Below are 27,859 nucleotides of genomic sequence, written 5' to 3'. Positions count from 1 at the left end.
GAAATGCAAATGAAAACTGCAATGAGATACCACATTATATCCACTAGGAAGGCTGTGATTAAAAAGAAAAATAATAAAAGTGTTGGTGAAGATGTGAATAAATTAGAACCCTCATATGCTGCTGATGGGAATGTAAAAAGGCGCAGTCACTTTACAAAAAAACTGACTGGCAGTTCCTCAAAAGGTTAAACAGGGTATCATCCTATTTTATTAAACAGTGTCATGTACCTTTCCTCTCCACATGTAATCAGTTTGAGCAGAATGTAATAGACTTCAGAATTTGGAGTGAAAGAGCTCTACTAAAAGGTTATTGGAAGTCTGGAATACATATGCCTACTTGTTTTAGCATGGTTTTATATTTCCTATTTTTATTTCTTATTTGCTTTTAAAAGTTATACTGTTTGTAAAACTATTGTACCAAGTGAGTAATTAAAAAATCTAAATCTTAGTATTTTTTTTTTTTTGGTTTAGCAGAAACATACCACTTTTGAGCAACCTACCTTTTCAGTTTCAAAACAGTCACCACCAATATCAACACCTAAATGGATTGATCCCAAATCTGTTTGTAAGACACCAAGCAGCAATACCTTGGATGATTACATGAGCTGGTAATTACTTTTGTTACTTAGCTTGGGAGGTAGGGTGGTACAGTAGAAATAAAATGGGATTTGGAGCCAAATACATCTGTGGTTGAATCCTGCAGTTACTTGAAAAGTTTTTCAAATTCATGTTTTTCTGTGTCAGTTTCCTCATCTGTAAAAATAGGTGAGGGAAAAGTGAATACAATAATATATATTTTAAGATTGCAAAACTTATTTATAATCATGCATTGCAAGATGGATACCTCTCTGTAACTGAGATATTTTAAAGGTTAGCTTTCTTAGAGCAGATAAAGGGTGGAGAAATTTCATAGCAAAGGAGATACTAACTGGAATGTGATGGTTCCTGGAAGAGGTTGGTTGTATAGTTCACATAGTTCTGGGAGTGTTGGAAGATACAAGATTTGAATGAACGGGAATGAGGGATGAGTAAAGAAATTTGATAGTCTGTGCTGACTGCCAAACAGAAAACACAAGGGGAATATTGCAAAAGCAAACTGATGCCATTTCAAAGAAAGGAAATAAAGGGATATGGCACATCATAACCTTCAACTAGTGGCTATATTTTTAATGTATTTTCAATGTGTTTGAAGATAACTTAGGTCTATGATGGCTTTTTTTTTTTTTTTCACTTTCACAGTATACTTTTTTAGTCTTAATTACAATGGGCCTCAGAAGTTATATAACCCCGCTGTTAACCTGTTTAATATGATTTTGCTATATATTGCTTCATTTTATTATACTTAGAAAATTTTAAAGCATGATTGCTAACTAACATAGTAATATAGTTATTTCTTGTGATATTAGAGTATTTATTTTCAACAGATATTTGTAGAGCTCCTTTGTGCCACGCATACAAGTATGCTCCTTTGTGTCGAGCATACAGTAGTGAACAAGATAAAGCACAGATGTGAACTGGAGAGATGTAAGCACAGCAGCCAAACTCCTTGGATGTAATTGGCACTCAGATATTTCTAACAGACTGTTATAGAACATCATGGTAAAAAGGCCCTCATAAAATCTTTGATCATCCATGTGCTGACCTTTGCCTTGGCTAAATCCTTATTAAAGAAAAACTCCAACTCCATATTTTTAAATGCTGCCCATTTTACTAACAAGGATTTCTTGTCTGGGGACAAAAAATTTACTTTCAGAAAGAATTTTCCAAAATAAAATTTTGAGTGATGATGTATGTAGAATAAGTAAATATTAGCTATATGATAAAAACTGACTTGGCTTCTGTTTGATGTGACACGATTGAATCTACATGGACCTTTTCAAATCACATGTAATCTGAATCAGTGTCTTGTTTTCTAAACTTTAATGTTTTAAATTAAAATAATTTCTTTCCTAGTTTTAGAACTCCAGTTGTAAAGAATGACTTTCTATCAGCTTGTCAGTTGTCAACACCTTATAGCCAACCTGCCTATTTCCAGCAGCAACAGCAGCAAATACCAGCTACATCACTTCAGACTTTGCAGGTTCGATAAACTTTTATTATGTTTAGGTATAATTAATTTCATAGATTTTTTTTTTTTTAATAGTACCTAGTTGTCAGGAAAAGCCTTAAGGACTTGTCTATTCTTATTCCCATTAGGCAAAACTCTTTTCTGATATCCTTATAAGGGTATGCCTTGTGACTTTGAGAGGTTGCAGCTGTTGAACAAGCTAGCGAAGCTTTTCTCATTAATTAGACCAGAAGATCCAGTTTGAGTAGTTGAATAATTTTTCTCTTGTGATCTTGGTATTCGATTTTAACTAATCCAGCTGTTAGTAAATTTCATTGGTTGGTGAATATATATTTGGAAAAATAAATGTTTAAAAATATCAGAATAACAATATGAGATATCTTAGTTTCTCAGTGTTGCTATATCAGAAACACCACAAGTGGGTGGCTTTAATGAACAGAAATTTGTTTCCTCAAAGTATAGGAGGCTAGAAGTTCGAATTCAGGGCACCAGCTCTAGGGGGAGGCTTTCTGTCTCTTTTGGCTCTGAGGTTGGGTTCTTATCTCTTTTCAGCTTCTGTTCCTTGGTTCCTTGGCAATCTCCTGTGGTGTGGCTGTGCTTTCTTGCTCTTGTATCTAATCTGCTGTTTTATATCTCAAAAGTGATTGGCTTAAGACATACTCTACACTGATATGGCCTCATTACCATAACAAAAAAACTTTCTAAATTATATCTATAGATATATGGGTTAGTCTTCCAACCCATATTTTGAGGGGACACAATTCAATCCATAACAAGGTGCTACTAGAGTATATTATAAACTAATTATTCTAAACTAAAAGAAAAAATTATATGTTGATGCCATATGGAGAAGAATTTATGCAGATACTCTCCTAACACCAGTAACTAAATTTAGTTTCTAATATCTATCTGAGAGGCAGCTTAATACTGTTAGAAAGCATGGGTTTTGGAATCAGACTTCCTGGGCATGAATCTTGGCCCTACTACTTAACATCTGGTGTCACCCTTTGCAAGTTACTTAAACTGTCTGTGCTCATTTAGTCTGTGAAATGGGGGTAATAAAAATACTTACCTCATTAAAAGACAAAACAAAAAAAATAAACTTGTTGCCATCAAGTCGATTCCGACTCATAGCGACCCTGTAGGACAGAGTAGAACTGCCACATAGGGTTTCCAAGGAGCCGCTGGTGCATTTGAACTGCCAACCTTTTGGTTAGCAGCCAAATGCTTAACCACTTACCTCATAGGGTTGTTGTAAAGATTAAATTAGTTAATATATGTTTAACTCTTAAAACAGAGTTTAGTAAATAAATAATAAATGTTAGCAGCAATTGTTATTTAAATAAAACCTATGAATAATTAACAATCAAGTGATAAAAAAATTACTTGACAATACATTATACTAAATACAAAAAGAGGTGTTGTTTTTGAGGATTGAAACAGTATAATAAATTACAAAGGAGAAAGATGGTCAGATTTGCCCTACATTCCTACAAAAAAATTTATAAATTATTACTAGTATCAGGTCCTGTTTGAGTTGAAATTTAAAAAGTGAGTCAGAGATGACCAAGTGAAGGAGCTGAGGGAAGCCTAGAAAAGGCCAGTGTTGGGGGAGAACTTAGAAGAGGCCAGAATGTGGCAGGAATAGAAGGACTGGTCTTCAGGGTTCTGCTGGGCCCTTACATTGTACCCTAAGTAAGATGAGAATCTGTGAAAGGGGTTGGAGTATGGAAGTGATGTGACCTGATTTGCATTTTGAAAAGATAATTGGCCATAATGAGGAGGATGGACTAATAGGGGCTGTGGGGTATCTTGTGTAGAAAACTGAACTTCATGGTTTTTTTTAATTGGAAATAAGCCACACTTACTCCTTAAACCATCAGCAGCCAGAGGAAAAGGACACTGAACTGTTTTCTTCCTTCTCAGAAATTTTCAGTTTAAATAGGAAAGGAAGAACAAAGGGAGGGAGCCAGAAAAGGAAGAGTTGGGGGGCACTGATGAAATTACAACTTGAATGAAAAATAGAAAGAGCATATTTAAAGCCTAATGCTTTCTTAAAGAACACATTTTATGACTCAACAGTGCCTCACAACCCTGCAGGTTAAGGATAGTAAGAGCCTTTATGTTTTTATAATAAATGGAAAATTCTATGAGAGGGATTCTGCCATTTGGGCTCTAAAGCAGGACTTAGTTAAACTGAGGGTTTATTCAGACCTTGTTTCAACTTGGTAAATCAGCTAATCAGGAGCTCATTTTGTTTCAGCTTCCTTATCAGCTCAGAATAAGTCCTGTCAACAGCACTCCGTCTGTTCAGAGCATCTATAGGTCCTTGAGAGGTCCTTCACTTTGCAAGATTCTTGGACTGAGTTGGGTTTTTTTTTTTTTTTTTTTTTCATTCGATATTGGGCAAAAGAATCACTGACTTTTCTTAATTACTTAAAATTACACAATTATTTTAAATTTCATATTTGCTCTTTGCAAAAGATTTACATAATTCCACAGTATTGGGAAGCTCTTGAGATAATCCAGGTGAAATAAGATGCTGGTTTAAGACTAGGGGAGTGGTGGTGGAGATGGAAAGAAGTAAATTGGATTGGAGAGGTATGGAAAGTAAAGTAGAAGCAGTAAACAATGAGAAATTCTACTAAAATGTATAACAGGTTTAATAGCTATGCTACTTAACAGAACTTTTTCAAATATAAAAAAAGCTCAAACCATAAATAGCCAAGCTCTTAGAAAAAGAAATATAAGTAGTAAATATATGAGAAAATATTCCATTTTGCTAGTAGTTGGAGAAAGAAGTATCATTAAAAAATATTAGTTTGCCTCCCAAAAACCTTTTTAAAGCTAAAACCCAAGACTGAGCAATCTCTTGGTACTATTCTCTTGGCAATCCAAATTGCTAAATGTGGAACTTTAAATGCGATCCTACACTTTGACCTGGTATACTCACTTTTGGGAATTTATATTAAGGAAATAATTCAAAAGAAAAAAAAATTTTTTGTCGATACACAAAGGTGTTCATTAAACTTTTTCTTAGTCTTGACTCATCCCATACACAATGACACTAATGAGTGAAGAAAAAGAAAAGAAGGCATCTGCTCAAGTCTTTTGTTAGCATCTTTTAAGGTCAGTGTGGAAAAAAGGTAATGGAATTCTGATATATAATCAAGGAAAAAGCAACCTAAACATGCTTTCATTCAAGTTTATTCAGTCTATACTATGTGGTAATCAGTGAAAATACAATAAAAGTGGATGGATGACTCCTGTTTCAAGGAGCTCAGTTATGTAAATGACAGACATGAAAATATAATTACAGTGTGTCTTAGTTATCTTGTGCTGGTATAACAAATATCACAAGTGGGTAGCATTAACAAGCAGAAATTTATTTTCTCACTGTTTAGGAGGCTAGAAGTCTGAATTCAGGGCGCCATCTCTAGGGGAAGGCTTTCTGTCTCTGTCCACTCTGGGGGAAGATCCTTGTCTATTTTCAGCTTCTCTTTTTTGGTTCCTTGGTGATCTTCATTTAGCATGGCATCTATCTTCCCCCATCTCTGCTGATCTTCATTTAGCATGGTATCTATCTTCCCCCATCTCTGCTTTTTTGCTGCTTACTTAATCTATTCTTTTATATCTCAAGAGATTGGTTTAAGGCATACCCTACACTGATACTGCCTCATTAATATTAAAAAAAAATTCCCAAATGGGATTATAACCACAAGTGTAGGGGTTATGCTTTATAATACATATTTTGAGGGGACACAGTTACAGTCCATAGCACAGTGTGTATTGGAAAGGCAATAAAACATTTATATAAGGTGCAATGAAAAACAGGCAAAAGCAATCAAACTGTTCATTAGGATAAGAAAAGTTTCAGGAGGTTTTGAAAGATAGCAGTTGTCTACAAGCTCAAGTCAAAAAAGAAGGTCATTTTAGGAATAACAGTAGGAATCCCTCAAAACTGGTGTTCACAGAAGATGATTTTATGTTGTAGATCATATTTTTAAAATCTGAAGTCTTTTTGTGAATGCACAGTTTAGCTCAGCACTCACCCTTAAACACAAAGATGCAATAACAGTTTTCATTCCTCCCTAAACCTAACAGAGGTAATTGCTGAGAGAATAGTTTATATGCCAACATCTCAATATGTAGATAGAGAGCCAGGCCCTAAAAAGGTGTTTTGTTTTGGAAGTAGACACTTTTTACATATATACAGCTTTTTATATGTTTTCAATGAAACCCCACATTTTTTTAGACCTTGATATTGCCAACTGATTTTGTCTACTGGCTGTGTTTTTTCCTTCCTGCACAGAATCTGTTTTTTTTTTTTTTTTTGGTGCTTTAAGTGAAAGTTTACAATTCAAGTCAGTCTCATACAAAAATTTATTCATACACACTTTACCAAAGAATGCATTCAAATGGCCAACAGACACATGAGGAAATGCTCACGATCACTAGCCATTAGAGAAATGCAAATTAAAACCACAATGAGATACCAGTTCACCCCGGCATTACTGGCACGAATCAAAAACACTGGAAATAACAAATGTTGGAGGGGCTGCGGGGAGATCGGAACTCTTATGCACTGCTGGTGGGAATGCAAAATGATACAACCATTTTGGAAAATGATATGGTGCTCCTCCGAAAGCTAGAAATAGACATACCATTCGATCCAGCAATCCCACTCCTAGGAATATATCCTAGAGAAATAAGAGTCGTCACTCGAATAGACATGCACACATACGTTCATGGCAGCATTGTTCACAATAGCAAAATGATGGAAACAACCTAGATGCCCATCAACAGATGAATGGATAAACAAACTATGGTACATACACACAATGGAGTACTATGCAATGAGAAAGAACAACAATGAATCTGTGAAGCATCTCATAACATGGATGAAACTGGAGGACAAAGAAAAAAAACATTTATACATACATTGTTATGTGACCCTAGTTATTTTCCCTATACTATGACAGCACACTCCTCCTTTCCACCCCGGATTTCCTGTGTCCATTCAACCAGCTCCTGACCCTCTCTGCCTTTTCATCTCACCCCTGGACAGGAGCTGCCCATTTACTCTCATGTATCTACTTGAGCTAAGAAGCACACTCTTCATGAGTATCATTTTATGTCCCATAAAACCAAAACCAAACCCATTGCCTTCGAGTCGATTCTGACTCATAGCGACCCTATATGATAGAGTAGAACTGCCCCATAGAGTTTCCAAGGAGTGCCTGGTGGATTCAAACTGCCAGCCTTTTGGATAGCAGCCGTAGCACTTACCCAGTATGCCACCAGGGTTTCCTTGTGTCCCATAGTCCAGTCTAATCTTTGTCTGAAGAGTTGGCCTCGGGAATGGTTTTAGTTTTGGGCTAACAGAGAGTCCCTGGGCCATGTCTTCCAGCGTCCCTCCAGTCTCAATCAAACCATTAAGTCTGGTCTTTTTACTAGAATTTGAGTTCTGCACCCTACTTTACTCCTGCTCCATCAGGGACTCTCTTGTGTTCCCTGTCAGGGCGGTCATTGGTGGTAGCTGGGCACCATCTAGTTCTTCTGATCTTAGGCTGATGGAGTCTCTGGTTTAGGTGGCCCTTTCTGTCTCTTGGGCTAATACATTCCTTGTGTCTTTGATGTTATTCATTCTCCTTTCCTCCAGGTGGGCTGGGACCAATTGATGTGTCTTAGATGGCCGCTCGCTAGCTTTTAAGACCCCAGACGCCACTCACCAAAGTAGGATGCAGAACATATTCTTAATAAACTTTGCTATGCCAGTGGACCTAGATGTCCCCTGAAACCATGGTCCCCAGACCCCTGCCCCTGCTTCTCTGTCCCTCGAAGTGTTTGGTTGTATTCAGGAAACTTCTTAGCTTTGGATTAGTCCAGTTGTGCTGACTTCCCCTGTAGTGTGTATTGTCCTTCCCTTCACCTAAGATAATTCTTACCTACTATCTAGCTAGTGAATACCCCTTTCCCTCTCTCCCTACCCTCGTAACCATCGAATAATGTTTTCTTCTGTGTTTGAACCTTTTCTTGAGTTCTTATAATAGTGGTCTTATACAATGTTCGTCAGTTTGTGACTGACTAAATTCACTCAGCATAATGCCTTCCAGATTCCTCCATGTTATGTTTCACAGCTTCATCATTGTTCTTTATTGTTCTGTAGTATTCCATTGTGTGTATGTACCATAATTTGTTTATCCATTCGTCCGTTGATGGGCATCTAGTGTTGTTTCCATCTTTTTGCTATCGTGAACAGTGTTTCAGTGAACATGGGTGTGCATATATCTATTCGTGTGATGGCTCTTATTTCTCTAGGATATATTCCAAGGAGTGAGATTGCTGGATTATATGGTAATTCTATTTCTAGCTTTTTCAGGAAGTGCCAAATTGATTTCCAAAGTGGTTGTACCATTTTACATTCCCACCAACAGTGTATAAGTGTTCCAGTCTCTCCACAACCTCTCGAACATTTATTATTTTGTGTTTTTTGGATTAATGCTAACCTTGTTGGGGTGAGATGGTATCTCATTGTAGTTTTGATTTGCATTTCTCTAACGGCGAATGATCCTGAGCATTTCCTCAGGATGTGTCTGTTAGCCACCTGAATGTCTTCTTTGGTGAAGTGCCTATTCATATCTTTTGCCCATTTTTTAATTGGGTTGTTTGTCTTTTTGTTGTTGAGGTTTTGCAGTATCTTGTAGATTTTAGAGACTGGATGCTGATGGGATTTGTTGTAGCCAAAAATTTTTTCCCAGTCTGTAGGTTGTCTGTTTACTCTTTTGGTGAAGTCTTTTGATGAGCATAAGTGTTTGATTTTTAGGAGCTCCCATTTATATAGTTTCTTTCTCTTCTGGTGTTTGTGCACCGTTAGTAATGTTTTGTATTCTGTTTATGCCAAGAATTAGGGCTCCTAGTATTGTCCCTATTTTTTTCTTCCATGATCTTTATCGTTTTAGATTTAATATTTATGTCTTTGATCCATTTGGAGTTGGTTTTTGTGCATGATGTGAGGTATGGGACTTGTTTCATTTTTTTGCAGATGGATATCCAGTTATACCAGCACTATTTGTTAAAGAGACTGTCTTTTCCCCAATTAACAGACTTTGGGCCTTTGTCAAATATCAGCTGCTCATAGGTGGATAAATTTATGTCTGGATTCTCAGTTCTGTTCCATTGGTCTATGTATCTGTTGTTGTACCAGTGCCAGGCTGTTTTGACTACTGTAGCTGTATAACAGGTTCTAAAATTAGGTAATATGAGGCCTCCCACCTTGTTTTTCTTCTTGAGTAATGCTTTACTTATCTGGGTCCTCTTCCCTTTCCATCTGAAGTTGGTGATTTGTTTCTCCATCTCAATAAAAAATGCCGTTGGAATTTGGGTTGAGATTGCATTATATCTGTAGACTGCTTTGGGTAGAACTGACATTTTCACAATGTTGAGTCTTCCTGTCCATGAGCAAGGTATGTTTTCCCACTTATGCAGGTCTCTTTTGGTTTCTTGCAGTAGTGTCTTGTAGTTTTCATCGTATAGGTCTTTTACATGTCTGGTTAGATTTATTCCTAAGTATTTTATCTTCTTGGGGGCTATTGTAAATGGTATTGATTTGGTGATTTCCTCTTCGAAGTTCTCTTTGTTAGTGTAAAGGAATCCAACTGATTTTTGTATGTTATCTTGTATCCCAATACTTTGCTGAAACCTTCTATTAGTTCCGGTAGTTTTCTTATAGATTCTTTGGGGTTTTCTGTGTATAAGATCATATCATCTGCAAATAGAAATACTTTTGCTTCTTCTTTACTAATTTGTATACCCTTCATTTCTTTTTCTAGCCTAATTTCTCTGGCTAGGACCTTCAGCATGGTGTTGAATAAGAGTGGTGATAAAGGGCATCCTTGTCTGGGTCCTGTTCTCATGGGGAATGCTTTCAAACTCTCTCCATTTAAGATGATGTTGGCTGTTGGCTTTGTATAAATGCCCTGAATTATGTTTACGAATTTCCCTTCTATTCCTGTTTTATGCACAAAATCTTTGAGTTAAGGCAGGGATTACAGCATGTGCAAAGGCCCAGCTGCCTATTCAAGGAACTACCAATTTTCAGAATTGCTGGAACACCAAGCATAAGGGAAGGGAGGAATGAGGGATCCAGTTGTATAGTACATCAGTTGAAAGTTATACCAAGGAAGATGCTGAAGTTCAGGGAATTTAAGTAACTCGTAGAACATCACCCAGCAAAAAAGGGACATTATTGAATTTGGACTTATAGCCTACTAGACTGTGAGAGAATAAATTTCTCTTTGTTGAAGCCATCCACTTGTGGTATTCCTGTTATAGCAGCACTAGATAGCTAACACAGGTGACTTGAGAAGACAAAAGTATTATAATGAAATATGCAAAGACCTGAAGTTAGAAAACCAAAAGGGAAGAACACACTCAGCATTTCTTAAGCTGAAAGAACTGAAGAAGAAATTCAAGCCTCGAGTTGTAATACTGAAGGATTCTACAGGCAAAATATTGAACAATGCAGGAAGTATCAAAGGAAGATGGAAGAAATACACAGTCACTGTACAAAAAAGAATTGGTCGACATTCAACTATTTTGCGAGGTAGCATATGATTAAGAACCAGTGGTATTGAAGGAAGAAATTCAAGCTATACTGAAGGTGTTGGCAAAAAACAAGGCTCCAGGAATTGACGCAGTACAAGTCGAGATGGTTCAACAAATGGACGCAATACTTGGAAGCACTCACCTGTCTATGCCAAGAAATTTGGAAGACAGCTTCCTGGCCAACCAACTGGACGAGATCCATGTTTGTGCCCATTCCAAGGAAAGGTGAGCCAACAAAATGGAGAAATTATCAAACAATATCATTAACATCACACACAAGTAAAATTTTGCTGAAGATAATTCAAAAACAGTTGCATTAGTACGTTGATAGGAAACTGCCGGAAATTCAAGCTGGATTCAAAAGAGGAATAAGGGATGTCACTGCTGATGTCAGACAGATCTTGGGTGAAAGCAGAGAATACCAGAAGAACGCAGCATCAGGGTTGGAGGAAGGCTCATTAACAAATTGCATTATGCAGATGACACAACCTTGCTTGCTGAAAGTGAAGAGGACTTGAAGCACTTACTGATGAAGATCAAAGACCACAGCTTTCAGTTTGGATTACTCCTTAACATAAAGAAAACAAAAATCCTTACAGCAGGGAAAATATTGAAGTTGTCAAAGATTTCATTTCCTTAGATCCACAATCAAAGCCCATGGAAATAGCAGTCAAGAAATCAAACGATGACCCCGAGAGTATGGCCCCCGGACACCCTTTTAGCTCAGTAATGAGTTCACTCCTGAAATTCACCCTTCAGCCAAAGATTAGATAGGCCCGTAAAACAAATGAGGCTAAAGGGGCATACTAGCCCAGGGGCAAGGACTAGAAGGCAGGAGGGGACAGGAAAGCTGGTAATAGGGATCCCCAGGTCGAGAAGGGAGACTATTGACATGTCGTGAGGTTGGTAACCAATGTCACAAAACAATATGTGTACTAATTGTTTGATGAGAAGCTAGTTCTGTAAACCTTCATCTAAAGTACAATAATAATAGAAATTAAAAATAAAAAGAAATCAAACAATGTATTGCATTGGGCAAATCTGTTGCAAAAGTCCTCTTTAAAATCTTAAAAAGCCAAGATGTCACTTTGATGACTAAGGTGCGTCTGATCCAAGCCATGTTATTTTCAATCACCTCATATTCATGCGAAAGCTGAACAATGGATAAGGAAAATATGAGAAGAACTGATACATTTAAATTATGGTGTCGCTGAAGAATATTGAATATACCATGGACTGCCAGAAGAGCAAACAAATCTGTCTTGGAAGAAGTACAACCAGAATGCTCCTTAGAGGCGAGGATTACGAGACTTCATCTCAAGTACTTTGAACATGTTATCAGGAGGGACCAGTCCCTAGAGAAGGATATCATGCTTGTTAAAGTAGAGGGTTAGCGAAAGAGAGAAAAACACTTAACAAGATGGACTGACACAGTAGCTGCAACAATGGGCTTAAACATTAACAATGATTGTGAGAATGGTGCAGGACCAGGCAGTGTTTTGTTCTTTTGTTTATAGGGCCACTATGAATCGGAAGTGACTCGGCAGCACCTAACAACATACATGTTTGTATATAAGTAAACAGGCGTATATAATGAAAAAGAGTAGAAGGGAAAAATAAAAAATGATAACTTATGAGTTTGTATGTTGGATGTTAAATTTTTTTTTCCCTTCAAGGCTTATGTGTCCATGTTAAGTAAAAACAAATTATTGAGGGACACATTGGAAGTTTGTCTGTATGTTCATTTAATAATTTTATTTCTTTGACTAAGCATGTAGAATAAGTTCCTTTTTAAAATATTTTAACGAATACCTAAGTACTTAAGATTATTTCACAAATGGAAGTATTTTGAATACTGGCTAGTTTTTTGAGCATAGTCTTTGAAATTTTATTTACATATTTTTATTATTTAGATTTCAGCATCTTCTTCAACAAATGAATGCATTACCATTAAAGGAAGAATTTATTCCGTATTGAAGCAGATAGGAAGTGGAGGTTCAAGTAAGGTAAGTATTTTAAATTCTTAAGAAATGCATAAAAATATTCCAAACTTTCCTTTCTTTGTCTTTTTACCTTTCGAGGCTCTTCTTTGTAAACTTCTAGAGACCCGTATTACCTTTTCTCCAAAGCACCTTCTCATCCCCTGCCCTCAACTCTTCCATTCAACTGACCTTTCTTAGTTTTCCTCCTCTTAAACTGGCCATTCCTTTTCAGTCTTCCTCACATCCCTGACCTCATTGGTGGAGTACCCCAGTGCCCAGTCCTTGACCTCTTCTTTTTTTTCTCTAAACTCACTACTGTGGTGCTCTCATCCCAGCTCATGGTTTTAAATACCATGTATGCTGACAATTCCCACACTTATATTTCCAGCTCAGACCTCTTCCTTGAATTCCAGACTTGTATATACAACTGAGGGAGCCCTGGTGACACATTGGTTAAGCGCTCAGCTACTTACTAAAAGGTTGGTGATTCGAACCCACCAGCTGCTCTGCGGGAGAAAGATGTGGCAGTCTGCTTCCATAAAGGTTACAGCCTCGGAAACCCTATAGGGCAGTTCTGCCTTGTCCTATATGTTCGCTATGAGTTAGAATTGACTCGATAGCAATGGGTATATCCAGCTGTCTGCTCAGTATCTCTTCTTGAGTGTCTCATAGGCATTTAAGACTTTGTGTCCCAAAGACAACTCTTGTGAACTGACTCTTGTTGCAGCTCCTAGTCTTCCTTATCATTTTTGAATGTCTTTTTCTTTAGATTATTTCCCTGGTTCAGGCATCCAACAGTGTTATGAACATATATGGAATTTAAATTACCTTTCTTACATGTTAATATAGAAACCTTGAAGTTTACATCTTTGAGTTTTTGAATGCCCATTGTCATAGCTGGTTGGGAATGGACTATTACTCTCCTATCCTGATTAATTTTTTTCCTTCTATATTCAATAGGCCAAGAAACTTTTAATTGCTCATCAATATTTCAGTATTTCCTTCAGAATTTTCTCAACCTAAAATTCTAATAAATTTAGAAGTATTGTGATAGTATGTAAATAATGTATTCTAAATGCTTTTCTTTGTCCTATTATATAGGTATTTCAGGTGTTGAATGAAAAGAAACAGATACACGCTATAAAATATGTGAACTTAGAAGAAGCAGATAACCAAACTATTGATAGTTACCGGAATGAAATAGCTTATTTGAATAAACTACAACAACACAGTGATAAGATCATTCGACTTTATGATTAGTAAGAAGTTTTAAAAATATTTAAAAAGAAAACTCAATTTTTTTGGCTATAATTTTTCAGGTAAATACTTACTAAAAATTAATATAACCCAACCATTTATTGTTTTGTTGCTTTTATTTCTTTGCTTCTAACTACAGTGAAATCACAGACCAGTATATCTACATGGTAATGGAGTGTGGAAATATTGATCTTAATAGTTGGCTTAAAAAGAAAAAATCTATCAATCCTTGGGAACGCAAGAGTTACTGGAAAAATATGTTGGAGGCAGTTCACACAATTCATCAACATGGTATTTTAAAATCTCTTCAAATATGTAAAGTTAAAATATTTGTGTCATGTTAGTATACAAACCCACTGCCGTCAAGTCAGTTCCAACTCATGGTGACCCTATAGGACAGGGTAGAATTGCCCCATAGGATTTCCAACGCTGTGAATCTTTCTGGAAGCAGACTGCCACATCTTTCTCCCACAGAGTGGCTGGTGGATTCAAACTGCAGACCTTTGCATTTGCAGCCGGCACTTAACCGCTGTGCCACCAGGCTCCATCATCTTAGAATAATGACTCTTAAAAGTATCATCTTAGAGAAATACAACTATCTTTTCAAAGTATTGGTTATTGGCAGCTTTAGATAAACTAAATAATTGGAAGTTTATTTAAAGATGAAGGAACAAAACATTTCTTAAAACACTGTTAATCCAGGAAATATAGAACAGAAGCTCAAGTCCCCATGTCCATTATGCAAAATGTATCTTTCTCAATATTAGCATAGTCTATGATCATCTGCAACTACTTGGAGTATAGCACATCACAGGTTTTGGGAGTCAGATATCCTTAAAGTGTGAGATGTTTATTTCACTCATTCTCCTGATCATTTTGTATTGTGTGCCCTGTTTGGGAGTTTGGTTTTATTCTTTTTTTATTTTTAGCCCTACCTTCTTAGTTGGTTTTCATTTATATTTGACCTAGTTCTTTTTAGGGTTTCTGTGCCTTTGCCTTTTTCATTTCTTTTTTCTAACTGTCAACCTCGATAATTGTAATTTATCTCTTCCTTAGATCTACCTACCTCCCTATAAGTTAGAAGATAATCTGCCAGTGATGAAGATCAGGGCCATAACGATGGAGGTGCCAAGAGCAGTAGGGTCTTAACCATATGGTAGTGTAACTTAAGGATACTCCTGGTGGGCAGTGAATCACAGTGGTGAAGAGCATAGACTCTGGAGCCAGACTGCCTGGGTTCAACTCATGATTCTGTCACTTAAGCCATGTGATCTTGAGCAAATGATTTAAACTATTTGCCTTAGTTTCTGAATTTGAAAATGGGAATAATAATAGTACGTACCCCCCTAAAAGTTAGGATAATAATAGTACTGAAATATTATGAGGATTAAATGATAAAGAACCAGCAAAGTAGTTAGAACAGTGTCTGGCACAAAGCAGGTGGTACATAAGTGTAGAATATATAAGAAATAAATAATTGGTTTGACCGACTGAAGGTATCAACTCGACCTGTAGATGGTGAAATATCTTACTTTTAAAATGTTTTACATTGTCTAATATTATAATGGGTTTTTATTTTGAAGGCATTGTTCACAGTGATTTGAAACCTGCTAACTTTCTGATAGTTGATGGAATGCTAAAGCTAATTGATTTTGGGATTGCAAACCAAATGCAACCAGATACAACAAGTATTGTGAAAGATTCTCAGGTAAGATTTTTAATGAGTATTATTGGTTACCACGCTAGAGTTCAATTCCTTTTCACAGTAAAGTATTATTTTGCTAAAAAAAAAAAACAAACCTTTTGGTGTCAAATCAATTCCGACTCCTAGCAACACTGTAGGACAAAGTAGAACTGCCCCATAGGGTTTTCAAGGAGTGACTGGTGGATTTAGATTGCCGACCTTCCAGTTTGCAGCCGAATGCTTAACCATTGCTCCACCAGGGCTCCGTTTTGCTAATAGGGTTTATTTTTACCTATCTCATTCCTCAAAGGATTTGAAGCCTTTTTATAAGAAATGCATACTGTAACTAAAATAAAAATCAAAACCGTGATTAACATAATTTACAGTAGAAAGTTAAGATCACGTAGAAATATAGTATCCAGCCATTTTGAATGATCTTCCTATAGCTAAGGTAGAGAACTATTAATAACTGCCTTGGAAATCATCTTGGTCATGATCTAAAATTGACCTGAAAATCTGGCTTAGAGTTTCCTGGTAGCAAGCAAAGAGGGAACTGCAGTTATTTGTTTTTCCTTGTCCATGAGGTAATGAATTTCTGTTCACTCAGAGAAGCAAAGCTTTTCATATCAATTAAATTTGAAATAAATTTCTTAAGTGGGCTGTCATATTGAAAGTATCATAATAAATATTGTTCTCAACAGCATTTTAATAAAGTTTTTTGAAATTGTTCTCATAAAAACTAAAGCAATCACAGAGAAGTATAACTAAGAAGTAGTCCTGCTTGGAACCAAGGTAATATGTTTTGTGTATACAAATTTCTGATGTGGATCTGCCTTAATCCTAGAAGTAAACCTAAAATTTTTTAGGAGGAATAGATGGACAGCATGCCCTTCAAAGAATTCTATTTAACTATTACTTCTCTTTATATCAAAAGTATGGCAGAACATTTAATTGTAAATCAGCTCAAAAATATATTCTATGGCAAGACCCTAAGTATTATGTGTTGTTTGAAAGCAGAATCATGTATTTTAGAAATAAAATTAGAGCATTATAAAGTGACATAATTCTATTATAGGAAAGTGCCAGATTTATTTATTTATTTTTGTATATTGGTTCGTTGGCTGGTCTATTAAAAATTGTGGGTCTATTCTGACACAGAAATGACTGATCAGGTCCCTCAAATTTTAGAGCCATTAATATAACCTTAGACCAGACAGATTTTAAGGCAGATATTATTAGTTGCCCTCTATAACAATATACAAACTCAGCATTCTAAAAGGAATCAACTTTCTAACCAATTTATTTCACTGACGTGAAGAAATTTGACATATATCTTAACATCGTTGGAAAGTATTTTAATTTTTCAGGTAAAATAATGAGATCTGTAATCATACAAGTTTCCAAGACTCTCAGATTTCTGTTTCTAAAAAATCCAAAACAGAATGAAACATTTTTATTAATTTGTTTTCTGTGACTTTTCAAATAGGTTGGCACAGTTAATTATATGCCTCCAGAAGCGATCAAAGATATGTCCTCCTCAAGAGAGAATGGAAAATTAAAATCAAAGGTACTGTAAAGATTGGTTACATTCCGTTCATCTGGCATCAATAGGGAATGGACTGTTCTCTGAATAAGCTTGCCTGATAGCTGAAGGTTACTGATTTAAAATAGTTCTAAAACTTCAGCCCATTGCAGAAACCTTGCCTTCTTAAGCAGATTGTTACGGGATTCATTTTCACCCTTTTTTATTGACTTGAGATTGTTCTATAATACTGTGCTTTTAGTATGGGGATACCTCACAATATGCTCCCACAAGAATTAGCCTTAGAATAATTTTTGAGTTTTAAAATTAAAGAAAAAGTTAAAAATAATTTAGCTCTGATTTGGATACCTAAAACTAACATCGAATTGATATCCTTTGAAGTCCTTTTTGTTTCCTCTCTGATTCTTACATTTTAATTTGCTTTGTTTATTTATTTGTGAATTCTATATTTTCAAGTACAATTGGTGTATATAATTTTTCCAAGCCAGGTCCTGCCACTGGCTACTTTCCCACTTACCTTATTTCAGCCACCACCTCGGTGAGCTTTGTGATCTGTGTCAGGGGCCCATTTTGCCTTCCGTAATGCCTAAAGCTCCCAAGCTTTAACTTTCTCTCCCTGCAGCAATGTAACCAAGTGAATACAAGCACACATTATTGTCCCAGGGACCTGCATTCAAGACATAGCTCTGCCTCTTTGTTAACAACTGTCTTTGGGCAAGTGACTTACCTTGCCTAATTTTCCTCATCTGTAAATTGGGCTTGTAAACAGTACTTATTTTAAAAGAAATTAAGGACCAAATAAAAAAGAATATAAAGCACTTAGTGCATTGTCCAGCTCAAAATAATTACTTGATAAATGTGCTTTTATTTGCTGAATTATATTTTCCTTCCTAGAAAGTTGTGACTTTTAAATATCCTTTCGAAAAACAGAGATAAAGTTATACCAAATATTCTCTCTTTTAGCTTCCCTTTTTTTGGTAATACTTGAATTTGTTCTGTCTTTTTTTCTTTTTCTTCGTTAGTATTAATTAATAAGGGATTGTTGATCATGAACACCAGGCCTTGGTTTCATTTATCAGTTCTAATTTTATTTGTTTTCTAATTGATTTCTGCTTTTATCTTTGTTAACTTCTTCTTTGCGTTTTCTTTAGGTTAATTATTTTCCTAGCATCTAGATTTAAATAATTGCTAATTTAATTTTAGTATTCTTGCTTTTAATTTAAAACTAGGAATTTTATTCCGAATTTGATGTTAGCTGCTGGCCACAGGTTTTACTGTGGTGTTATTTTTATTAATTTCTAAAATTTGTAATTTTCAGCTTTAAAATTGTTTCTTTTTCTGTTTTTGGTTTTTTTTTTTTTTGCTTCAAAATAAGATTTATTTTGAGTTGTAACAATAGAGTTCAGATTTTATCAGTTGTCAACTCAGTGATTTAATATGTAATAGTAAATCTCAACTCATTTGAACCACCTGTTACCAGTGGCCTTTTTGATTAGGAATAGAAAACAGGTTTTTATCACAACATGTAAAATAGTCTCTGCTACTAAAGAGAACAAAGCCCTTCCCAGTTTAGCTCTGTTCTCAAATTGGTCCACCACAGCAATGAATATCTGTTGACTACTTTGGACTTCTGTTCTTAGTTCCATCCAGTGCCTACATTGCTTCTGCCTGCTTTCTGCCTCAAGTGCACTACCAACAGGTCTTGTGGTGTATGGCTTCTGACCCTACTTACATTTTGGGGTTTGCGGGTATACTTTTTACCTGACTTTGTTTTAGATATTTTCCATATGTTTTTTGGTTTTGTTCTCAGTCTACTCTCTTTGCTTTTATCTAGGAATTTGGAGAAATAAAAAAACTGTACTGCCATTGCCATTTTCCCACAATCTGAAATTCTTTTCAATCCATGTTTTATTTAGAAATGAGTTTAATTTCCAGGTAGTTAAATCGGGGTAAGAGGAAGTCATTTTTATTAATTTTCAGGTTTTTTTTTTTTTTTTTTTACATCGTGTTCAGATAATGAGATCTGAACAATTTTTTCTTTGTCATTTAACAAAATATTCTTTGTAAATTAATTTTTTATGTCCTGTGGTATTTCAATAACATCTTCTCTATGGAGTATAAATTTCTTTATATTTCATATATCTTTCATATTGACATTAATCTTTAGTCAAAATCTCTGTATTTTTAAAAATCTATTTCATTTGTCATATTCTGAAAGGCATTATAAAATCACCCCCCAAAATAATATAGTTTTTGCTTAATATAGTCATATTAAGTGTGATTTCAGAGCATAGACATTCATAACTATCATATCTCTTGGTTGATTTTTACCTTTTATCACTATAAAATAGCTTTATCTCTCCTGTTAACATTTGTTCATTTCTTTTTTTCTCCCAACTTTCTATGTCTTTTTTTTTTTAAGATTTATTTCTTGTGGAGAGGATATTACAAGATTTTCTTGTGTTTTAATGTGTATTTGAGTATCTTTTAAAAGAGGAAGTTAGCTGTTCTCATTTATTACACCTACTCCTGTGTTTGGTCGTATTCATGTTCTTTTTAAAGTCAGAAAGGTAATATGTTATAATACTGCTTTGGTTATTTCTAATAGCACTTTAATACGATGAACATTTAATAAGGTTATATTTATTGAGTACTTACTATAACCAAAAACTATTCCCTATCCTTAACGACATTTCATGATTATATCATTTAATACTCATGATAACCTACTTTTACTATTTCTGTTTTAGAAGTGATGAAACAGGGACAGATAGAATTATCAGCTAGTGATAAAACCAGGATGCAAGACAAGACAGCTTGGTTCTACAGTTTGTGCTTTTGGGTTTAAATAACCTTTTGAAAATCTATACATTGAATTTATATAAAACTCATTCAATTATATTCTAATAATTCTGGGAGTAACAACTAAACTTAAGTTTTGCAACTTTTTTAGTTTGGTATTTTTATAAGTTGACAAGAATTCAATATTTTTTTTCAGTAGAAAATTTTTAATTATGAGTTTGTTGAAACATTTAAAGTGAAATACATCGTCTTTGAAATAACCAAACTAGAAAAAGATGTTTTGTCATGTAAATGTAGCCTAGTACTTAATTTCATTGCCACGCACTGGTATATTCATTGAGATCTAATTACGATTTTAAATATTAGGGCGTATGTATGTATATATGTGTGTATATATACATACACGTGTTTGACTATAAAAAGTTCTTACTTTACATTTTATATTAAAATAACAGCACCTTTTTTTTTTTAGATAAGTCCTAAAAGTGACGTTTGGTCCTTAGGATGCATTCTGTATTATATGACTTATGGGAAAACACCATTCCAGCACATAATTAATCAAATTTCTAAATTACATGCCATAATTGACCCTAATCATGAAATTGCATTTCCTGATATTCCAGAGAAAGATCTTCAAGATGTGTTAAAGGTAATCTTAATAATTACCCTTTAGTATATAAGTATGGAGGAGCCTTGGTGACACAGTGGTTGAGAGCTTGGCTGCAAACCAAGAGGTCAGCAGTTCGAATCCACCAGCTGCTTCTTGAAAATCCTGTCGGACAATTCTTCTCTGTCCTATAGCATCGCTATAAGTCGGAATCAACTCGACAGCAATGGGTTTGGTTATGGGTTTTAGTTTTATATGGATATGGAAAAATATTTCATATAATTAATTGATTAAAAGAAAGGCATTAAATGATTGGAATCATGTAACTGACTTAGATATAACTAGTCTAATGAAAGGAATTGCGTACTCAATTAGCTTTTTAAGGCATGTTAATTTCACTTTGAAGGTGCTTAAAACTTCTGAATACTTGGGGATCTTGTAAGAGTGATTTAGGGGGAATAATCTTGTCATTGCCATATGAGTGGGATATCTAGAAAGCAACTTCTGTAATATGGTACAATCTGGAAAAATACTGTATCGATATCACATAAGAAAACCTACTTTGTCCTAAAAAAATTGATCTTTATTTTTATAGTGTTGTTTGATAAGGGACCCTAAAAAGAGAATATCCATTCCTGAGCTCTTGGTGCATCCGTATGTTCAAATTCAAACTCATCCAGGTATGTCTTTTTTTTTTAAAAAAAAACTGTGTTTGTTATCAGAATACTAATGTAAACAGCCTTCAAACTTGATAAAAACAGAATCTGAATTGGCTACTCTTGTCCAGCCTGCCTCCTCCCTTAAAGGAATTCCTATTATGCTAAATAGTAAAGTAAATGAAATTGCCTTTCTTTACTTGCTAGCATTTATTTTTACTTGTCCTAGGTAAGGGGCTATCATCAGTAATAAATTACAAGAATGCCGATTATTATGCTGTTAATCGGAATGTGTATTTACATGTGGCCTTATTTTTTTCTTATTGGTACTGGTGTGCTATTTATTATCTTTATTTTATAGGTAACCAGATGAGTAAGGGAACTACTGAAGAAATGAAATATGTTCTGGGCCAACTCGTTGGTCTGAATTCTCCTAACTCCATTTTGAAAGCTGCTAGAGTAAGTATGCTTATGTTGTATCTGCGTTAATTTTAGCTGTTTTATATAGTTTAGTGCATTAGACACTTAAAGAAATAGGTAATCCAAAGAAAAGTTGGTCCATTCATCTGATACATTATGAGATATGTTTCTACATTTAAATACTTAGCATATGCTTTTTTTAACAAATAGATTTAATTGATTTACATTCTTATTCTGTGAACAGCACAGTTCCGACTGTATTGTCATATAAAGTATATTCAAAAGATTGCTGTCTTTTGAATTTATTCTCAACTGGAATAAATTCAATAAAGGAATGTCTTTTAAAACCACTCTTAACACAGCTTTTGAATTCATTCCCTCTAGCCAATTTTTTTTCTTAATCCATCTTAGAGAAATTACAATATTTGTTATATGTAATGACTTCTGTGACGCTGCAGGTAACAATTAATATATTTTCAAAGCAAATGTCTCAAGCCTTTCAGCCTTCCAATGCTTGTTTGTATCTATACCATAATTTTCAGACATCATTGTTATCAAACATCCAGTCATTTCTAGAACCCTATGAATACAAACTGGTTTACCTAACTAAGTTGTTACTAATTATAATTCAGTTATACCATTATTATAAAATTATGGGAGCTCAAACTAAAAAATTCTTAGCTTTCTATATAGGGGTAAAGCTAGTCTAAGTTGTCAGAACTTGGACACATTTCTGGAGGAATTTACTATAGGTTCACTATTATATTTGCATTCATATGAGAAAAAGAAAAAATTTCCTTAAATTTTCTCAGTTGCTGACAGATAAGTCAATGGATTTAGAAATTAAAATTGGGCAGTATTTGTGTTATAAATTTGCTCTGTATTTAATATCTTCATGTTTTAAATTTCTACCAATGTATTGTTTAAACCCTTTTATAAATAAAATTCAGGTGGATTAGTTACCTTTGAGGGCAAAGATGTTTGTCATCTTCATAAATTAGATGTGGGCTGAACCTTAGAACATTTTTTAAGTGCATAGATTTTAATATGCTTAATTATGCTTATTTGTATAACAATTTGCATGTTTTTAATGTCTCCCGTTCATTAGTTTAAATATCATCTGAAAGTATATATCAAGTTTCCTAACGAGTTTGTTTTATACCCTAGGAATTTATATAAGACAGACTTTATTTAAGAAAAAGTAAAGGGGATCCATTTGGAGGTTCATATACATGTTTACTAATAGCTGTGTTACATTTCTCTTATAGAAAAGCCAAGCTAGGTGTTTAAAAATTGTCTCTTATTGCTCAGTTTCAATTATAATAACAGGAGAGAAAAAAATGTACTTAGAATATGTAGAGTTACCTTTACTAATCTGATAAAACATTGAATTTAAAAAATTACAGAACAGGTCTATGTATTTTTAATTTCAGACTTTATATGAGCAGTACAGTAGTGGTGAAAGTCATGGTTCCTCTTCATCATCCAATCCTTTTGAAAAAAAATGGGGTAAAAAATGATTTGCAGCTACTCATGGACTGTGAAATAACACTTGTAAAATATATTGGACTGGTGGACTCTTGATTCTCTTTGGAAATCTACTCTTGAAGACTGCTTCACTCTGAAACGTTATCAGCAGAAAAATTCAGTAGATTATCCCCAAAAGAAGACTATAAAAATAACAACCACTAATAGCACTGTATATATTATATTGTAGAATTGTTTTCCTCTGTTCTGTGTTTTCCTATAAATGTTATCTATTTGTCATTTTACATTTGCAGTAGTGGGGACAACTGAAATATATTCTAAAGAACTATGTAAATAAAGCTTTGTAGCATAAAATGACACTAAAATTTCAAAGTTGTAAAATTATTTTCTAAAGACAAATATATTGTTGACATGGCTTCTTCAATTCACCCTTTGATAGTATCTATTGTTTTTTGTGTTTAAAGTATCATACTGGATTTTGTGGTGGAAGTTGTTAGGGCATGCCCCCATTGTATGATGTGCAAGGTTAACACCATATAGTATTGTTTCCCCTAAATTTTAACCTTGGTTATTGGTTTTCAGGATTATTGGTTTTAAGTTAATGCCATGTAATACATAACCAACCTTCTGTTCAAGTTAAAGCTGTAGTTCTGCAAACCTGCTCATGGAGAAGACATAGTTCCAAATCCAGTCTGGAAGTCAAAAATTTGTCCCACATGTGCCCCTTGAAAAATGCCTTTTTTTTTTCTTTTTAAAATAATCTTGAAATTTACTTTATATAAACCCATTTTTTGAATGCTTGTCATGTTAAGAGTTAGAAGAAAACATTCAAAAGGTGTATCTGTCACCTCAAAATAGTACTTGTGGACCTAGAGTAAATAACTCAATCTTTAAATCTCATTCTGAAAATGCAATTATTTCCTTTGAAATTGAGCAACTGAGAACTCTTACCGGGATTCACACATTTCCTGGAACATCTTATCCAGACTGAATCAGCTACTTCCTGACCTTGAATAAGTTATAAAAGGCATCTGAGATATCAAATCAAATTTAAGAGTGTCATCAGTATTCTACTAGTTTGATAATCTTTATAGTAAATAATCTTATATTCACACTGAATTTCAGGGGCTAGTATTTGCTGGTATTTAATAAAAAATTTCATTGGCAGCTTTATGTTCCTGTCTACTGTGATGTTTAACCTTTTTTTTTCCTCTGAATAAAATACATATATTAGTGAGTCTTTAAATATTGTGGCTAGGTGGAAGGAACACTGAAAAGGACTCAGCTCTATTCTTAGCCTTTTCTCTGGCAAGCTTTGTGGAGCTTGGTAAGCCGCTAAATATCTTTGGGACCTGTTTTCCTTTATTACTAAAATTTGAAGAATGGACTGAACGATCTCCTGGTCTTCTTTCAGTCTTAAGTCTATGAAATCCTACATGAAATATAAACTTAGATGAGGAATAGTTACTAACATAGGAAGAAAAGGAAAAAAATCCTCATTATCATACAAGTTTCCTGCATGTGTCCAAATCTAGGAAGCTGAAGTTTCCTTGTTTGAGAAATCCTGGAAGAGTACAGAAGGAAGAGGCCCTCTTTCCTCTCAGTTGTAGATAAATCCTATGCCCAGCATCTTTCCCACCATTTCTAAATTGACTGCTTTTCTGCACCTCTCAGGAGAAAACCGTACAAGTACTTGAGTGCTTTCTCGCCTTTTCATCTTGAACTTTGGGTTTTGTGGTTTTCTTTTTTTTTTTTTCTCTCTATTTAGTGGGATGAACTTGTAGGTGAAAAATCCCAATATGGAGCTTCTATTGGGTCAAGTGGTTAGAATACTATTTTCCAAGAGATTTCTGCCTAATAGGAGAGAGATCACCATCTATACTCATTACCTTGGGATCTCATCCTGTCTCATGACTTTAAAGATCATGTACTTGTTAGTAATTCCCCTATTTATGTCACTAGCCTAGATTTAATCTCATTCTTGAGCTCCAGACACATATATTGAATTGGCTACTCCACGTCTTCACTTGGATGTCTGATAAACCTAAAAAAAAAAAAACAGTTACCGTACAGTCAATTCCAACTCATAGTGACCCTATGTGTTTCGAATACAATTGTGCTCTGTAATGTTTTCAGTGGATGTGACCTTTTGGAAGTTGGTTGCCAGAACTTTCTTCCAAGTTACTTCTGGGTGCATTTGAATCACCAACCTTTTGGTTAGTAGCTGATCACTTAACTGTTTGTATCTTCTAGGGGTTTGGATGTTTGAGCGATATCTCAAACTCAACATTTGCAAAATAAAATTGACTCCTGTCAAAACCTGCTACTCACAACCTGCACCATTTCAGCTGATGGCAGTTCCATCCTTCCTGTTGCTCAGGCCGAAAACCTTGGAATCCTTCTTACAGCTCACATCCGTCCTTCAGGAAATGGATTACTCTTTTCAAAATAAATCCAGAATCTGACCACTTGCCATTTCACTTCTACCAACCTGTTCTGAGCATCATCTTTCAGGTGGATTACTGTAACGGCCTCCTAACCAGTCTCCCTGCTTCTACCGTTTTCTTATAATCTGTTCTCAACATGAGAGCCAAACTGATCATTTTAAAACAAGTCAGTGTTCTCACAACCCTACAATGGCTCTCGATTTCACTCTGACTAAAAGCCAACTTTTTTATACGGTAGTACAAAGTCCTACATGATTTGGTCTCCTGCTATCTCCCTGACCTCATCACCTACTCCAGCCCTGGTTCTCTCTGCTCAAGCCACACCAGCCTCCTTGCTTTTCCTCAAATGTATCAGGCAACTACCAGCTTAGATCCTTTATTTTTGGTTGTTCTCTCCGTGTGGTATGCTCTTCCCTCATCTCCTTCAAGTCTGCTCAAACACTGAGCTGAATTTCAAAGAATTCATGAGAACAAGGTGAAAAAAAGGAGAAGGAGTGCCATTGCAGGAAGAAGAAATGCATGCATTTGTGAGTTTTGAGGGATGAGTAGTGCAGGAGCAGTTGTGAGAAGTGAGCCCAAGAGGATAAGGATCAGATCATGAAGCCTGCTGTGTACCACATCAGGGAGCTTGGAACTTATCCTTAGAGGCAGGTCTTCATATGGAATCATTGAAGGGTTTGTTGTAGTTGTGTGACATAGAGTTAATTCTGACCCATAACAACCCTATAGGACAGAGTAGAACTGCCCCATGGGGCTTCCTAGGCTGTAATCTTTACAGGAGCAGCTGATGGGTTCAAGCCTCAGACCTTTCTGTTAACAGTTAAGTGCTTAACCATTGTGCCACCCAGCTGGCTGCAATGTGGAAGATATTTGGAAGTAGGAATCACAGTTAAAAACTATTGCAGTGATCCAGGTGAGAGGCCAGGTGGGCTTGCACTGAGCAGTGTCTATGGGATAGAGGTGAGGACAAGTTCCAAAAATATTTAGAAGGTGTTATAAACAAGTGCAGGTGGCCCACTGGTTGTATTGGGGAAAAGAAAAAGAAGATTCAAGTTCTGGGTTGAGTGACTAGAGAATGATGGTGCCCATAAATGAGATGGATTGACACAGTGGCTGCAACAATGGGCTCAAGCATAACAACTGAGGATGGTGCAGGAGTGGGCAGTGTTTCATTCTGTTGTACATTGGGTCACTGTTAGTTGGAACCTCCTCAATGGCACCTAATAACTACACTGATCATGTCTCATTAACATAACAAAGGCAGCCCATTCCCAAATGGAATTATAACCACAAGCACAGATGTTAGAATTTACAGCACATTTTCGTGAGACACAATTCTATCCGTAACACATGACATGTAGAGGTTGAAAGATTAGAAAAGATAAATGACTTAATATTTTATATCCACTTGGGGGTACAACCAAGCTGCTTATAATTTTAGGGGCAAATAAACTTAGTTTAGTTCATTCCCAGGGGGTGTAGAGATTGCAGTCTTGATCTTTTCTGATTAAAAGTTGTTTGGTTCATTCCTGAGAAAATCAATATGTATTTGAGAAAGCATTAGATTAAATCAGAAAAGAACAGATTAAATCAGAAAAATAAAAAGCTGCTACTATAACAGTGCCATCCTATACAGTAGTCACTAGCCACATGTGGCTATTTAAATTGTGTGATTACACCACATCCCTGAGCCCATCCAGAACGACAGTATTCCAAGTTCAAACTTTAAGTACGGAGGCCCACCAAAAAAAAAAAAAAACTCGTTGCCACCGAGTCAATTCTGACTCACAGCGACCCTGTTGCACAGAGTAGAACTGCCCCATAGGGTTTCTAAGGAGTGGATGATGAATTCAAACTGCCACCCTTTTTGTTAGCAACCGTAGCTCTTAATGACTGTGTCACCAGGGTCCCCCAGGCCCACCTAGATGATGTGAAACCAGACGTTTTATTTCTGGCTCACACCTTCCCGACGTACGAGCCCTTCTGTGCTAGCTTAAAGGAAAATCAGGAAGACTCTCCTCACTGGGCAGTTCTTGGGATTTGAATCTTGTCTATCATACTTTTCTTAGTTATCTAGTGCTGCTATAACAGAAATACCACAAGTGGATGGTTTTAACAAACAGAAGCTTATTCTCTCACAGTTTAGGAGGCTAGAAGTCCAAATTCTCGGTACCAGCTCCAGGGGAAGCCTTTCTCTGTCAGCTCTGGGGAAGGTCCATGTCATCAATCTTCCCCTAGTCTAGGAGCTTCTCAGTGCAGGAACCCTGGGTCCAAAGGACACACTACCCTCCTGGTTCT

General features: G+C 35.5%; 1 protein-coding gene across 1 annotated transcript in view; it reads left to right on the top strand.

The window, feature by feature from the left end:
- Nucleotides 1–23,479, top strand: part of TTK (TTK protein kinase) — a 41,692-nt gene extending 18,213 nt beyond the window's left edge. Inside the window, exons 12-22 of the mRNA XM_004386060.3 lie at nucleotides 472–608; nucleotides 1,954–2,080; nucleotides 12,589–12,681; nucleotides 13,759–13,916; nucleotides 14,054–14,205; nucleotides 15,498–15,622; nucleotides 17,085–17,165; nucleotides 20,416–20,592; nucleotides 21,146–21,230; nucleotides 21,568–21,665; nucleotides 23,060–23,479. Of these exons, the coding sequence (XP_004386117.2) occupies nucleotides 472–608; nucleotides 1,954–2,080; nucleotides 12,589–12,681; nucleotides 13,759–13,916; nucleotides 14,054–14,205; nucleotides 15,498–15,622; nucleotides 17,085–17,165; nucleotides 20,416–20,592; nucleotides 21,146–21,230; nucleotides 21,568–21,665; nucleotides 23,060–23,146 (1,320 nt within the window). The 3' untranslated portion in view covers nucleotides 23,147–23,479. The remainder of the gene's footprint in view (nucleotides 1–471; nucleotides 609–1,953; nucleotides 2,081–12,588; nucleotides 12,682–13,758; nucleotides 13,917–14,053; nucleotides 14,206–15,497; nucleotides 15,623–17,084; nucleotides 17,166–20,415; nucleotides 20,593–21,145; nucleotides 21,231–21,567; nucleotides 21,666–23,059) is intronic.
- Nucleotides 23,480–27,859: the final 4,380 nt, after the last annotated feature.

The sequence above is a fragment of the Trichechus manatus genome, unplaced genomic scaffold (assembly GCF_000243295.1).
Source record: "Trichechus manatus latirostris isolate Lorelei unplaced genomic scaffold, TriManLat1.0 scaffold00154, whole genome shotgun sequence".
Taxonomy (NCBI): Eukaryota; Metazoa; Chordata; class Mammalia; order Sirenia; family Trichechidae; genus Trichechus; species Trichechus manatus.
Note: the sequence above shows the minus strand (reverse complement) of the source record. Positions and strands in the feature narration are given on the sequence as shown.